General features: G+C 42.1%; 1 protein-coding gene across 4 annotated transcripts in view; it reads right to left on the minus strand.

The window, feature by feature from the left end:
- Window positions 1-9,555: 9,555 nt before the first annotated feature.
- Window positions 9,556-13,735, minus strand: part of CA12 (carbonic anhydrase 12) — a 36,143-nt gene continuing 31,963 nt past the window's right edge. For 3 of the 4 annotated variants that reach the window (XM_083712866.1, XM_083712867.1, XM_083712865.1), the window contains 2 exons: window positions 11,042-11,129; window positions 9,556-10,658 (listed from right to left, as the gene is read on the minus strand). In XM_083712866.1, the coding sequence (XP_083568992.1) occupies window positions 10,580-10,658; window positions 11,042-11,129 (167 nt within the window). In that variant the 3' untranslated portion in view covers window positions 9,556-10,579. Of the gene's footprint in view, window positions 10,659-11,041; window positions 11,130-12,157; window positions 12,780-13,735 lie in introns of those variants that run through there. The other variant, XM_083712868.1, reaches the window with a different exon arrangement.

The following is a 13,735-nucleotide window of genomic DNA, read 5'->3' on the forward strand; positions in this document are numbered from 1 at the left end:
TTTGAAATACAGCAGAATATTGTTACTTTTGGTGAACAAAAGGATAACCTTTTGCATATTCCATTCATATACAAAGCTGCTCAGGGAGCATGTAGCCCAGCTGAATCCTCAGATAAGCGGCTAAAGTTGGAGAAGAGTGGAAAGGAAAACTGGCAGACGTTTCCATGCTTGCTGCAAGACTTCTGTACTAGGATAGCTAGTACTTGATTGCAGCCTATCAATATATTTTGTTTTGCTTTCACTTCCCTGCTCTTTCTGTTAAATTTGTTTGGAGGCATTCCCATTTTATCTTGGCAATAATCTTGTTTAGGTTGAGTGTGAGAGTGACCTAAACAGCTTCATGGCTGAGCAGGGAGAATAATATTGTGTGTTGAGCTTAGAACTAGAGAGAAGCGTTTACACTGACTTCTAAGTGTGAGAGAGGCTGCTATCTTTACTACTTAATCCCATGTGTTTGGTTCCCTTCTGTAACACAGCACCAAAGTATCCCCTTCCAGCTGGTGAAGGCTGCCTGCCAGAAGTCAGTGGTTTGAAAACCCTCTATTCCACAACAGTAGCTTATCTGATATTAATGTATTGCTAACCTAGTTTGGGCCTAATGAGTCGTGTTACAAAGGACAAAAGGCATGCTTGCATACAGTAGGAATATCCCTACTCTGGTAGGCTTGAAGACTCATCCCCTTTTCTAAAAGTATCGTGCTCAGGGTTTTTTTTTAACCCTGCCAGAACATCTATATGAAGCTTTGGGGAGTGGTCATTAGGAGTTTGGGGCTGAGGTTTCATGAGTATATGGCTGAAACCCTTTTGTAGAGCAGGGATGTTTAAAGGTTCTGGACTTGGTTGGTTTGACAGCTATGCCTGTTCCTGAATAGGAAGAATTTGCCTACTTCAGTCATGCATTGGTAACCTCGCAGATAGTGGCCACAGCACCCCATCCCACAATTATGTATTTACAGCACCCCGGACCTACCTGGCTACACCATTCTAGCAGCATTTAATTAGCTAGGCAGGGGGGGGGGGAGTCCAGAGGGAAGGAGGTCAGACATTACAGCAAGTATGATCCCATAATAAAATTTATAAAATTCTATCAGTTCAAGCATATATTCAAAAGGCATATTATTATTATTCACGACAATTACAATAATATGAACCGACCTGGACCCGTGATCATCATCTGAGACCCTTCATGTGCCTCCTCTGTGAGAGGTCCAGAAGGTGGCAACCTGAGAACAGGGCCTTTTCTGCAGTGGCCCGCAAAATCTTTAGGCGCCCAGCAAAAAGATGTCTCTTCAGCCAGACAGTTGGCTGATTAACATTCTATGGCTTTTAAATGTGTTTGTGGGAGGGAGGTTAATGGCTTGTTTTTGTTTTATTATGTATTTTGTGTTTTCTGTTGCAAACGGCCCCAGGAACGTCAGATGAAGAACGGTAAGTAAATAACAACAACAACAGCTATATAGCTGGGATAGTCAGAAGCGTATGCGACTCTTAATCTCAGGGTGGTGGGTTTGAGCTCCACATTGGGGAAAAGATTCCTGCATTGCAGAGGTTGAACTAGATAACCCTTTACAATTATATTAAATAATTGAAATGGCTATGCTTACATGACACATTTATTGTAAGTCGTCTCTGTTTTGTTGGATTAAAATTAGATTTTTTAAATATGCAGCTAGGAGTAATGTACACATCTCTGCAAGCCATTTCCCCTAATAGAATGCATTATTGCATGTTGTTTTCACTAATATCTCCATTTCTAGGCATACTTTCCCCTAACAGATGCATTGTGGTTGGCTGGAGAACTGCATTGAAAATTAGGATAAGTGCAAATGTTGAAGGACAGACATGTTTCACATGTTTTGGAAAGTGTGAACTGGAGAGATTCTGCTTTAAATATGTTCTGGATTGAATTCCCCCTCTATCCTCTTGTCAGTCGGCTGAGGTGAGGAGGCGAGGTCTAAACCGATAAGCGGCAAGTTTTGCCCTACTCGTTGCAGAGTTTTCTTTAGTCAGCCTTTGTTAGAACCAGATTTTGTTAAAAGAACACAGTAAATAATATTCAGAAAAGCAAACTATTTATGAAAGTGCTTCTGCACCACTACAAATCAAAGTGGGGCTGTGTATAACAATAAAACAACATAAAACATAATTTGCACTATCCCTCCTTTTCTCCAAGGGAGCCCAAGGTGGTGGACCTGGTTAGGCTGCTCCCTGTTTTATCCTCTCCACAACGCTGCAAGGTGGATTAGGCTGAGAGACCGTGACTGGCCCAAGTTCACCCAGTGGGTTTCATGGCTGAACAGGGATTTGAACCCTGGTCCTAGTCCAACACTGCACCATAAATGTCTTTTGAGCCATACATCTCCATAGGTTACATTCAAATAATAAATGGATCAAACAAGCCCATTTTCCTACAGACTTGTCAATGTGAAAATTTACATCCCTCCTATGAACTAAATCTGCTGATTTGCCCATTTCTGCCATTATGTTAAAATGGTTTGCAAGGTGGTTGAGGATAAAAAGCAACAACACTTTAAAACATTTTGGAAAATTTAACATGCTAGTAGGAAACTGCAAGGGATGGTTTCAGGTGAGACCCCATTGTGTGGAGCCCATGAATAGTACAGGGGCATGGCAGACGCTCCACACACTGGGATTGCCAAGGGCCTGCGTGAAAAGTCTACAGAGCCCACGCCAGGTTATCCTAGATGTGTCTTGGGATCTTTCCTCTTTGATTTTTAGGTTTGTTTTTATATTGCTCCATACCTGGCTGGGGATATATTTCACATTTATATGCCACTTTCCTCCAAGCAGCTCAAGGTGGCACTTGTGGTTTTCCACATTTTCGGAGAAAAACCTCACTGAGTTAAATGGGACTTAATCCCAGGTAAATGTGTTCCACTGTATTCTTTGGGGGTGATGTCTGTGGAGAAAAGATGGGGTGGACAGGCAATAACATGGGGCTTCCAGATGTAAGTGCAAAGCGTTGCCACATTAAAAAATTATCATAATAGTTCTTGTTCTTCCACTATGCACTAAAAAAACCCAGATATTTCAGCAAAATTCTTAGTCCTAATTTGTCAAAGTTTAGATAAGAATATCTTTGCTTTTTGCTCCATATAGGATTCTGCCACTAGATGGTATCAAATTGCTTCCCCTTGAGATTGCCACATCCCCTTAGTGTTTCAAAAGAAAAACTAAATGGACCCTGTGTCTTGAAATACACATATTGCTACTGTTGAGCAAGAAGCTACAGTTAAAAAATTATCTGCAGGTATATGCATAACTGTTGATCTCTGCTATTTCATTTTGCAGTGTGTATAAGTGAGATGTTTTATTTTTTTCACTCAGGCAATTCTTTTTGTTCCTTTTGACATTACTTTGGTATATTCTCCCTTTAGCTGGCTACAACTATACTGACTTTATGTTAGCTTGTAATGTTTCTGTTGTTTCTGTCTTAGTTGTGTGTCAATTAGTCTACTGCTTCTATTTATGTGTGTGGCAAAAAATGTATTCTAAAAATAATTTAATTTTTGATATCTATGCAACTCTAGAAATATTCCCATATTACATTGGTTGGCTGATGTTGGAAGCTGAACGCTGAACAAAAAGACAGAATACATTATTGTGGTCTTACACACAGCTGCTGCAGAGATAGCCACACACAATTTTGCTGCTTTATGAATGTCTTCAGCCCAGTTCTAGTGACTTTTAAAAACTTTTAGCCTTGAAACCCCTAAGAGTCTTAATTTACAATGTATTTGTGAAGTGGCTCATCATAAGCATGGCAGCTTGCTTTTGCTTTTGTTTTATGTTGGTGTTATAAGAATTAGATGTTCAAAAATGTACCAAGCAAACACATACAAATATGTACCGTAAACCACATGTCTGAAACCCACAGAAAAGTCCTGAAGCAATTTTCTCTTTCACAAAATGACCTCAAATATTTCTCTACAAGGTCGAAGTAAATGGGGAAAAACCTCCACATTGTCTCTGTGCTCACAAATCCTGCCTTAAGGGCACATTTAAGATGTGAATAGGATGAACATGTGACCTGGAATCGGGAATTAAGTAGTTATAATAACAAAAGAGTGGCCAAAACCCAGATAATGCAATCAGGTAACCTGCCAGACAGGAGATAACACACTCAGGATTCTGTTTTAGACCGCCCCTTCTGAGATGTATGTATGATGTATTGGGGGAGGTGGTCCTGCGCTACACCAATTCTGTGTTGTATGTATGATGTTTCTGGGGGTGGTCTGGAGTTTGAGGGTGGGCAATTTCCAAAGTCTATATAAGGGTGGGCACACCTTTGTTCTGGGTTCCTCCTCTTTCCTGCTTGTGGTGAGTGAGGACCCTGTTGCAAGAGTTTAATAAAGATCAGGCTTAATAGCTGGGTGGTACTGTGGGTTAAACCACAGAGCCTAGGACTTGTTGATCAGAAGGTCGGCGGTTTGAATCCCCACGACAGGGTGAGCTCCCGTTGCTCGGTCCCTGTTCCTGCCAAACTAGAAGTTCGAAAGCATGTCAAAGTGCAAGTAGATAAATAGGTACCACTCCAGCGGGAAGGTAAGTGGCGTTTCCGTGTGCTGCTCTGGTTTGCCAGAAGCAGCTTAGTCATGCTGGCCACATGACCCGGAAGCTGTACACCGGCTGCCTCGGCCAGTAAAGTGAGATGAGTGCCGCAACCCCAGAGTCAGCCACGACTGGATATAATGGTCAGGGGTCGCTTTACCTTTTAATAGCTGCTTTGCTTTTCAATATTCTCTGACTGGCCTCTGTTATTTCTCCTACCAATAGAGAACCTACAAAAGGACTCTATATGGGCTCTTGGGTACCCCATAAGGGAAAAGGAGCAGGTTTTCCCCTCATAACATTGGCATATTGTCATCATAATGTGATACAAACAAATTATCTTGCTTATTCATAATCCATTTAATGAACTCCCTGTTTTCTCTTTTAATTGGGTGGTGTGGCTACTTTCCAATAATTACTTTGAGTTAGGGTGTGGAAACTCAGGCCTGAAGGCCAAGTGTAGTCCTCTAAGGTGTTTGGCCCTCAAAGCAGTCCCAAGGTTGCCAGCCTTGTTCCACACCCTTCACAAGTGCAGTTGCCCAGCTGGAGACAGAATTGTAGAGTTAGGAGGGACCCCAGGGGTCATCTAGTCCAACCCCCTACAATGCAGGTATGATGGACAGCAGAACCAGACCAGAGTCTGAAATTCCCCCAGAGGGCTGGAGCCTCTCTCTGATTAGCTACAGAGTCTGCTAGCCACAGGGCGGGGGGAGCAGCACTTTGCGGGGCAGGGGGGAAGAATATAAATGGAGCCATTTCTGAGGGAGAGAGTTAGATAACAGAAGAGTTAGTAACAGAAACTGAAGCGTAGCAACTGATTTTGAGTAAAGAGTGGTTAAGAGAAGCTGTGAGACATCTTATACTGTAGTTAAAGTAAACTTCTAACAGACAGTATGCAATTCCTGACCCCACTTTGTTTCACAAATTTCTTTTTGCTTAATAAAACTTTTCCTCTTTGCTTGATCAACTCCTGCCTGAGATGGTAAATGGTAAAACTTATGTGACTGGCATACAGAGTGTGTGCTATATTTAATTGGGGTCAGTTAGCGGGGTGAGTCCACTCATTATTAATTGGTAGTGTTAATGGAGAAATCCGAGGGCTCTCTTGGACAAAAACAAAGACACCAACCAGGATAAGTTGGAGCAAAACAGCAGCCTGTAGGCTTGGCCTTTATTGGATACTGTCGCGACAGGACTCCCACCCGCAACAAGATGAAGCAAAATGGAAGCCCAGAACAAAAGAAGACCCCAACTTTTATTAGTTACTAATCCCCCAAACTCTGGGACGCGGGTGGCGCTGTGGGTAAAACCTCAGCACCTAGGACTTGCTGATCGCATGGTCGGTGGTTCAAATCCCCGCGGTGGGGTGCGCTCCCGTCGCTCGGTCCCAGCGCCTGCCAACCTAGCAGTTCGAAAGCACCTCCCGGTGTAAGTAGATAAATAGGGACCACTTACTAGCGGGAAGGTAAACGGCATTTCCGTGTGCGGCTCTGGCTCGCCAGAGTAGCTTTGTCATGCTGGCCATGTGACCTGGAAGTGTCTGTGGACAGCGCTGGCTCCCGGCCTATAGAGTGAGATGAGCGCACAACCCTAGAGTCTGTCAAGACTGGCCCGTACGGGCAGGGGTACCTTTACCTTTACCTTTAATCCCCCAAACTACACTCCTAAGACGACATGACAACTACATCACAAAAAGGAGGGGTTGAGGGAGGAGTTGTGGTGGTAACCTGAGTATCTTGTCACCTGGCTGGTTCCTCCTTTCGCCCCTCCCCATGAGTACTTTCCTGGTGACAGAGGGGAATTTGCAGTTTCCTGCCCCCCCCCCAAGGAAGAGCTGATCATTGTCCTGTGTTCCAGTCCATGCTGAATCCACTCCTATATGCAAGTTCTTTATGACCTTGATGGTCTTCTGTCTAGGACCATCAGGGTTGGCATAGCAACTTGGCAGGGCCTCCTTGTATGTGCTGGTATGCTCAAGGGATTATAGCTGGCCTGTATCAAACCTTCCCCATTTTGTAGTCCTTCCTTCATGGAGTAAAATAAAAGTGAAATGGTGCAGATCCGATGTATGGTTGATTTTCTATGAATTTATAACAGAAGCATAGCGTATGTTGTAGTAGTAGTAGTAGTAGTAGTAGTAGTAGTAGTAGTATGTGTGTGTGTGTGTGTGTGTGTGTGTGTGTGTGTGTGTGTGTGAAGTTTGTACAAATTGAATGATTGGGGGGGGGGGGCTTCCTGCGACAGTAGTAAGCGTTGGATCTGCTACAGCAAGAATCCCAACTAAAGTATCTATGATAGATGAAGGTATCTTGAACTATAATAATGCCTCTTGCTTTTCTGGATGGAGAGGTGTTTGTATGTGTCCAGGTGTGTGTCTGGAGTGTGGATGCAATATATCCTACTGTACAAAGGTAAGAATCACATCTGCTGCTTTGCACATTTTTAGCCTTTGGCCCCGTCATGGGGGCCTCGGGAAGCTTGCCAATAAGGGAATGCCCTAGATTATTGAAAACTAAGGCTGAAGGTTTCTAAAGCAGTAACTGTACACAATTGCATCTAGGCTCTTAATTCCTCTTTTGCAACTTCATCTGAATTGCTTTAGTGCTCTAAGTATAGTAAGACAGTGAAATTCGAAATCCCAGGCAACTGGGAGCTGTCTGATGTGCCAGCTGTAGAAGCATTGTATGGTGGGAATTAGTCTTCTTTGTGGTCTGACTTCAACAGCAATTTGCCCTACTCCTATTTTGGTTGTGGCCCAGCTCTTGAATAATATTTGTGTGGAAGTGTTTTTTGTAATTATTGCTATAGGAGGTACACATGTGGAGGGGGGGACACAACCTGTCAGAACAAGACATATCTCTGTTTACATTTTTCAGTTTTCCTGTCAGCTTCACCCCAGGAAAATTAATCCAAGTGGCCAATTCCAACATTTGTGTTTTGGGGCTGAAAGCAAATTCTGTATCAGATTCAATATGGTATATAATGTTATTCCCTCAGTATGTGAACTCGGGCTATATAAATACTCAACCAGGCATGAGAGAGGACCAAGCTGCTGTGCAGAAATGCAGTTGTGAATATGTCCAAGGGGTGTGTGAAACTAGTCTTTATTTTACCCAGGTCAACAACCCAGTTTGGCACCCCCCCACACACACACCCACACACACATTTGCATACACTCACAGGCTGGAAGCATCAAAGCACCTCTGGAGGCTTTACCCAAGGCTGGCTATAGCTATGGTCCAAGTGACAGCCCCCCTCCATGACCCACCAACTAATTAACACTATGCATAATCTACCAGATGGTGCATCATCACTGCAGATAGTGACAGCAGCCACGAAATTAAAAGACTCCTGCTTCTTGGGAGAAAAGCAATGACAAACCTAGACAGCATCTTAAAAAGCAGAGACATCACCTTGCCAACAAAGGTCCGTATAGTTATTAAAGTCATGGTTTTCTCAGTAGTGATGTATAGACGTGAGAGCTGGACCATAAAGAAGGCTGATCGCCGAAGAATTGATGCTTTTCAATTATGGTGTTGGAGGAGACTCTTGAGAGTCCCATGGACTGCAAGAAGATCAAACCTCTCCATTCTTAAGGAAGTCAGCCCTGAGTGCTCACTGGAAGGGCAGATTGTGAAGCTGAGGCTCCAATACTTTGGCCACCTCATGAGAAGAGAAGACTCCCTGGAAAAGACCCTGATGCTGGGAAAAATGGAGGGCACAAGGAGAAGGGGACGACAGAGGACGAGATGGTTGGACAGTGTTCTTGAAGCTACCAACATGAGTTTGACCAAACTGCGGGAGGCAGTGGAAGACAAGAGTGCCTAGCGTGCTCTGGTCCAGGGGGTCACGAAGAGGTGGACACGACTAAATGACTAAACAACAACATAATCTACCAGAAAACACAAGAACACCACAGAGAGCTGTAAACTTAAGCATGCTTCACTCTATACTGAATTGTGGCTCATGAATATTCATTTCCTTATATGCTTAAATTTGTGGTCCACCAGACCTGGAGGCTCTGAGCAGCTCACAAAGGACATCCAGCACTGCCCTGGCCAGTGATGATTGACTAATTGAAATAAATTCGCCCCTTCCTTTGTTGACAAACAAGTAGGTCTTAAAATACTTCTGAAAGGCCCCCTGACTTCAACCCTGGCCTCTCTACGTTAATTCTGGAGAAATTAACAGGGGAGATATGATGCTGGGACTTTATAGCCAGCACCTTGAATTGTGCATGGAAAATAAGAGGGCAGAGCTGCAGACGGCAAAGCACCAGTGTAAGCTGCTCCTGACTCACTAGTGGGTGGACTGTACCACTGCCAGGAGTGCGGGTGTAGTCCACCTCAGGTGCAAGTCCCCATTTAATTAAGAATGGAGGCCAAGCAGTCTCACCGACATTTTCACTCGTGTTTCTGAGATATCATGGAAGACACAGGATGCCAATGGTGTAGTCACTGAAAGATTCCAGTTGTCTCCTTACTGTAATATTATGCACACTTGCTCATGGGTTACCAACATTGAAATAAGTAGAAGTTACGTCTGAGTAAATATGCTCAACCTTGCAAGAACAGAGAGTACAGCTAGAACAAACTCAGCACTCACTTCCAGCTGGCATTGCAGGGGGGGGGGGGGGCTTGATGGTGGCAGGCCACCTGACTTTGAGAAGGTTGTCCATTAATACAACTGATTTTCTTTGTTGCTAAACCAATGGGGTTCCCCGGAACGCAGTTTGAGAACAAGCCCTAGTATGCCTTGGGAGCAATCACGGTAATATCTGCACTATAAGGGCTGCCAGGCACTCCTTGCTATCTGGGTGAAAATCCTTGCTGAGGATTACATGAGCATCTCCTGGTCAGCTGAGAGCTCAGGAAATACAGGAAAACATTGCCTGGCTTCTATTCAGGAGAATAATTTTGTCTGATATATTTGTAAAACGGTAAATGATTGAAGACAAATGGGAGTTGCCACAAAAACTCTTAATAAAAATGTTTATTACATGCTGCTATATAAAGTTGAAATTACTGATTAAGTATATATTTTTGTTTATTTACAAATTTGTGGCTTCTACCTGTTGTCACTAGCAATAACAACTAGGAGGAAACAAGATTTCTCTAGCCTGAACCTAATGGAGCTCATTATAGTCTCAGAGGAAATGTGAGTTTTATTTGACCTGTTTTATTTGAAAGTACCTGACCCCTGACCTATAAACTGCTTAAAACTGGCGCTGGGAAACCTGCATCCAAAGCAGGTTTTCTATCCAAATTTGCTCATTTTCCTCTCAACATTTCCCACTGTTCCAATTCTATTACTGACACGATCTTTCAATCTGTCACCAATAATGTCATCTGCTCCCTAATACAGGTGATTCCTTAACATTAGCAGCACTGGTTTTCTGATAGGGGGAGGGGAGTCACATTTTCATACACATGAAAAGCTTTCTTCAAACTATAGTACTTTTTGTTACAGGTAGGTAGCCGTGTTGGTCTGCCGTAGTTGAAACAAAATAAAAAAATTCCTTCCAGTAGCACCTTAGAGACCAACTAAGTTTGTTATTGGTATGAGCTTTTGTGTGCATGGTATCTGAAGAAGTGTGCAAGCACATGAAAGCTCATACCAATAACAAACTTAGTTGGTCTCTAAGGTGCTACTGGAAGGATTTTTTTTTATTTTATAGTACTTTTTGTTAGCCTTGCTCATAAAGCTCATATTTGAAGTCATAACATAAACAAAGTTCAACACAGCTCCTAATATGTTGTTTGGTACACTTTAGAAAAATATTTTTGGTGGGGGGAGGGAATATTAAGGCACATCTCTGTTGCACATCTACTTGAGAGCAAACTCTGTCCTTTCATATTCTATTGCACAAAGGAGAACAGCTGAACATGTCTCTTGTTGTGCTCAGGCAAAAACAACCCAGCAGATTTGAGTGATAAAGCAAGAGATAACAGTGCAAATGTTTGAGAAAGTAGTGAATGAGTGGCTACTAAGGTAACTCAACAGAAGCTTATGCTTTGGAAATATTCTCCTCTTTGCTGATCGCTGGCTTGTAAATGACCCCTTTTTCTTCCCTTGTTTGTTTGATGCTGAAAGGCAGAACAACTGGGTTAGTCAAAGCTGAAATTGCAATTGAAGAATATCAGCAATTATTTTAAAGCCCTGTTATATTGTTCTCTGAATTGAAGTCATGAAAGCATGGACTTTTCCTACACAGACAATGGTTAAAGTAGACGTTCTAATCTATTGATGCTATAGTAGGGGGTGGTTTGGACTCATGGCCCAAATGGCTCCAGTGGGGTGGGCAAGGTAAGGACACTGGGAGAAAGATAATTTGTGTGGTACAGTACCAGAGTAAGTCTGTAGTAAGACTACTGAAATTGGTTTCATCTGCTAATTGTACAGGACAATCTAGCTACAGAGAACCATGACTCTAAACTAACACCCCATGGAATGACAGTAACCGTCTTACCTCTTCTTCCTTCGAATCAGCCATAAGGCTACCACGAGAATGAAGACACTGCCAAGACTACTGGCTAATACAACAAATGGAACAAAACCTAGGGTGGGGCAAGGAAGGAGAGAGAAGCAGGCAGTTATGAGTAAAACATTGTAATTGAATAACTTGTCCCTAACCTGTTGTGATGCTATAATTGCCTTCACTCTTAGCAGCCTGTACTGAGGCCCTCAAAGGAGAATACAGAGTTAAGTACTTTTGTAAGTACTTCACACGGTGCAGTGTTAAACTATGGATTTCACCCATACAATATATAGTGATAGCTGCCAACCTGGATGGCTTAAAAATTCGACAAATTCATTGAGGATAAGGCTATTAGTCATGACAGTATATTCCATCTCTATTGCCAAAGGCAGCCTCTCACCTCAGTTTCCCATTAGAAAAATAGGAAAAATAATGATCAGCCATTATTTGATAAATGCCATGGATAATAAAACTAAACATGACTGCCCACAAAGCATTAAAGAATACAAAAGTTGCTAATTGGAAGTTAGATTGTTGGGTTTGACAGCCAGTACCTTAGAAGAGGGCACTATTGACAAAGCAGGCAGTCAAGCAAATGCAATTACATAATTAACTGAGATTGAAACTTAACTTCCATGCAAGACAGAGAGAAGCAGTATTACAAAAGATATTAGCGGTACATTTCTACTTGTGCTTCTCCCTAACTCCTAACTGATGCTTCATAGACACTATACATTTTAAGCACATCTCTACACACACACAAAAATAATAATCCTGGGAACTGTAGCTAACATCTCCCAGAGGTACAATTCCCAGCACACTTAACAATCTACAGGTCCTAGAAGTGGAGAATGTGCTTTAAATATATTATGTGTACGCAGTCTCAGTTGCATATTACATTTTCCAATCTAAGCACAGGGTGACGTCCGCACGTGATTTTCCTGCAAATATGCAATGCACACTTCTCAACAGGTCTGTATACTTTAGTGTGCAAGTCATGCATGTGACCCAATAAGTCACTTTTATATCCAGAATCAGGTATTAGGAATGGCAGACGTTACTCATGTCTGGACAACAGGATATTCCAATTTCTAATTTCTAATTCTAATTTCTAAATCGTACAGAGGAAATTGAAACTCTAAGCCAGTTGATGAACATGTATGAAATTGTTTGTCAAGACTTGATAATACTTTGCAGGTACTCCATATGTGATCAATCCTGAGTGCTCTCGTACAGGCAATAACTATCAAGAGGACTGATTGGAAGAAAGATATTCTTGTGCTGAAGCATAATATGAGCACAAATTTAAATGGAAATAGGTACCCCTAGGGTCACCTGCTAGGAATCCAAATGCTGAAAAATATAAATATGCCAAATCATTTCCTGTCATCAACAGAAAGGAGTTATATTGGAACAGGCAAATAACTAACTGCATGCAGAGCCCAGGCAGTAATGAGACAGTGCTGACAAATGCAACCTTCACAATGTCAATTAGCAGCACAACAAACACAAATGCTCATGCAGCAACCACCAGTACTAGAGAAATGAAAGTCTAAACAGTGTGTTCAAATACTGCCAGCCAAACCACTGCAAGCATATACTGTGTTGGCCTCTCTTGTTTCTGGGCAGTGGATTTAGACATACTGCTTGCTGGACTTTCATTTCTACCTGTCCAGATGGAGTCTGGATCCAGAGACTCAAGAGTTTCCGTCATCTTCCATCTGTTAGGCTGAAAGTTAATTGCAGCAGGCATCTTCAGCATCCCCCAGAGGTAAAAATCAAAGAGAAGTCCAACAAGTGTAAAACAAATGTCTCTCAAAAGCTCTTGACTGGCTTGAGAGCCACCTGCGATCTTTTGAGGGTTTCACCACAAGGAAGCTCAGAAGAACCTTCAGCAGAGCCAAATTGATACATACTTTAAAACAAATGCATTTATTGAATGCTAATCTAAAATACTTTTAGGTGGTGTACCTGTTCCAATGCCCTCTGCTAAATGTGTGGATTCACAAAACATTCCTTCACCCCCACATTACATTCTAGAGAGGTAGCCCTGTGAACTGGTTGTGGCAAAACCAACCCCCCCAAAAATGTGTAGCACCTTCAAGACATGCACATCTATTTTAGAAAATGCTTTTCTTGGCCATGTACCACAATACTCTGCTTTTTAAAAGTAATTTCTCTTGTGGGGAGAGAGATGCAACTTATTAATCTATCAAGTGAAATAAAAAAAATGGTATGGATGCCTTTTTGCTGTATATATTATGCAAATATAATATACTATAGTGGGATCTCAGATGAATCTAGAACCATGCTCCTGGGATTCTACCTAGAAAAAAATAAAGCAAATAGTCAATTTGAAAGTGACAATCCCATATCTGTGTTTTTTAAGTAATTCTGAAATTCCAGCCCTCGAGTGCCAAGCATTTCACCCTTGGCCCATCCTTTGTTTTCTGTTCTTTTCCTTCCACTGTTCTTAATTTAATAAATAGGGATAAAGACTTCTATGATCATTAAGATCTGCCATATTGTTATTAATTCAGAATAGTTGTCTTAGAGATATAGACCATGAAGCATTGGTGGGATTGCTGACACTTGTCTTTTTTATAATGCTTCTTGAATATGCTTTAAAAATTGAGAATGGGGTATAGGATGCAGTGAGGAAGGCCAATTGTAAAGATTTAAGGA

This window comes from Podarcis gaigeae, assembly GCF_964106915.1.
Source record: "Podarcis gaigeae genome assembly, chromosome: 14".
Classification (NCBI taxonomy): Eukaryota; Metazoa; Chordata; class Lepidosauria; order Squamata; family Lacertidae; genus Podarcis; species Podarcis gaigeae.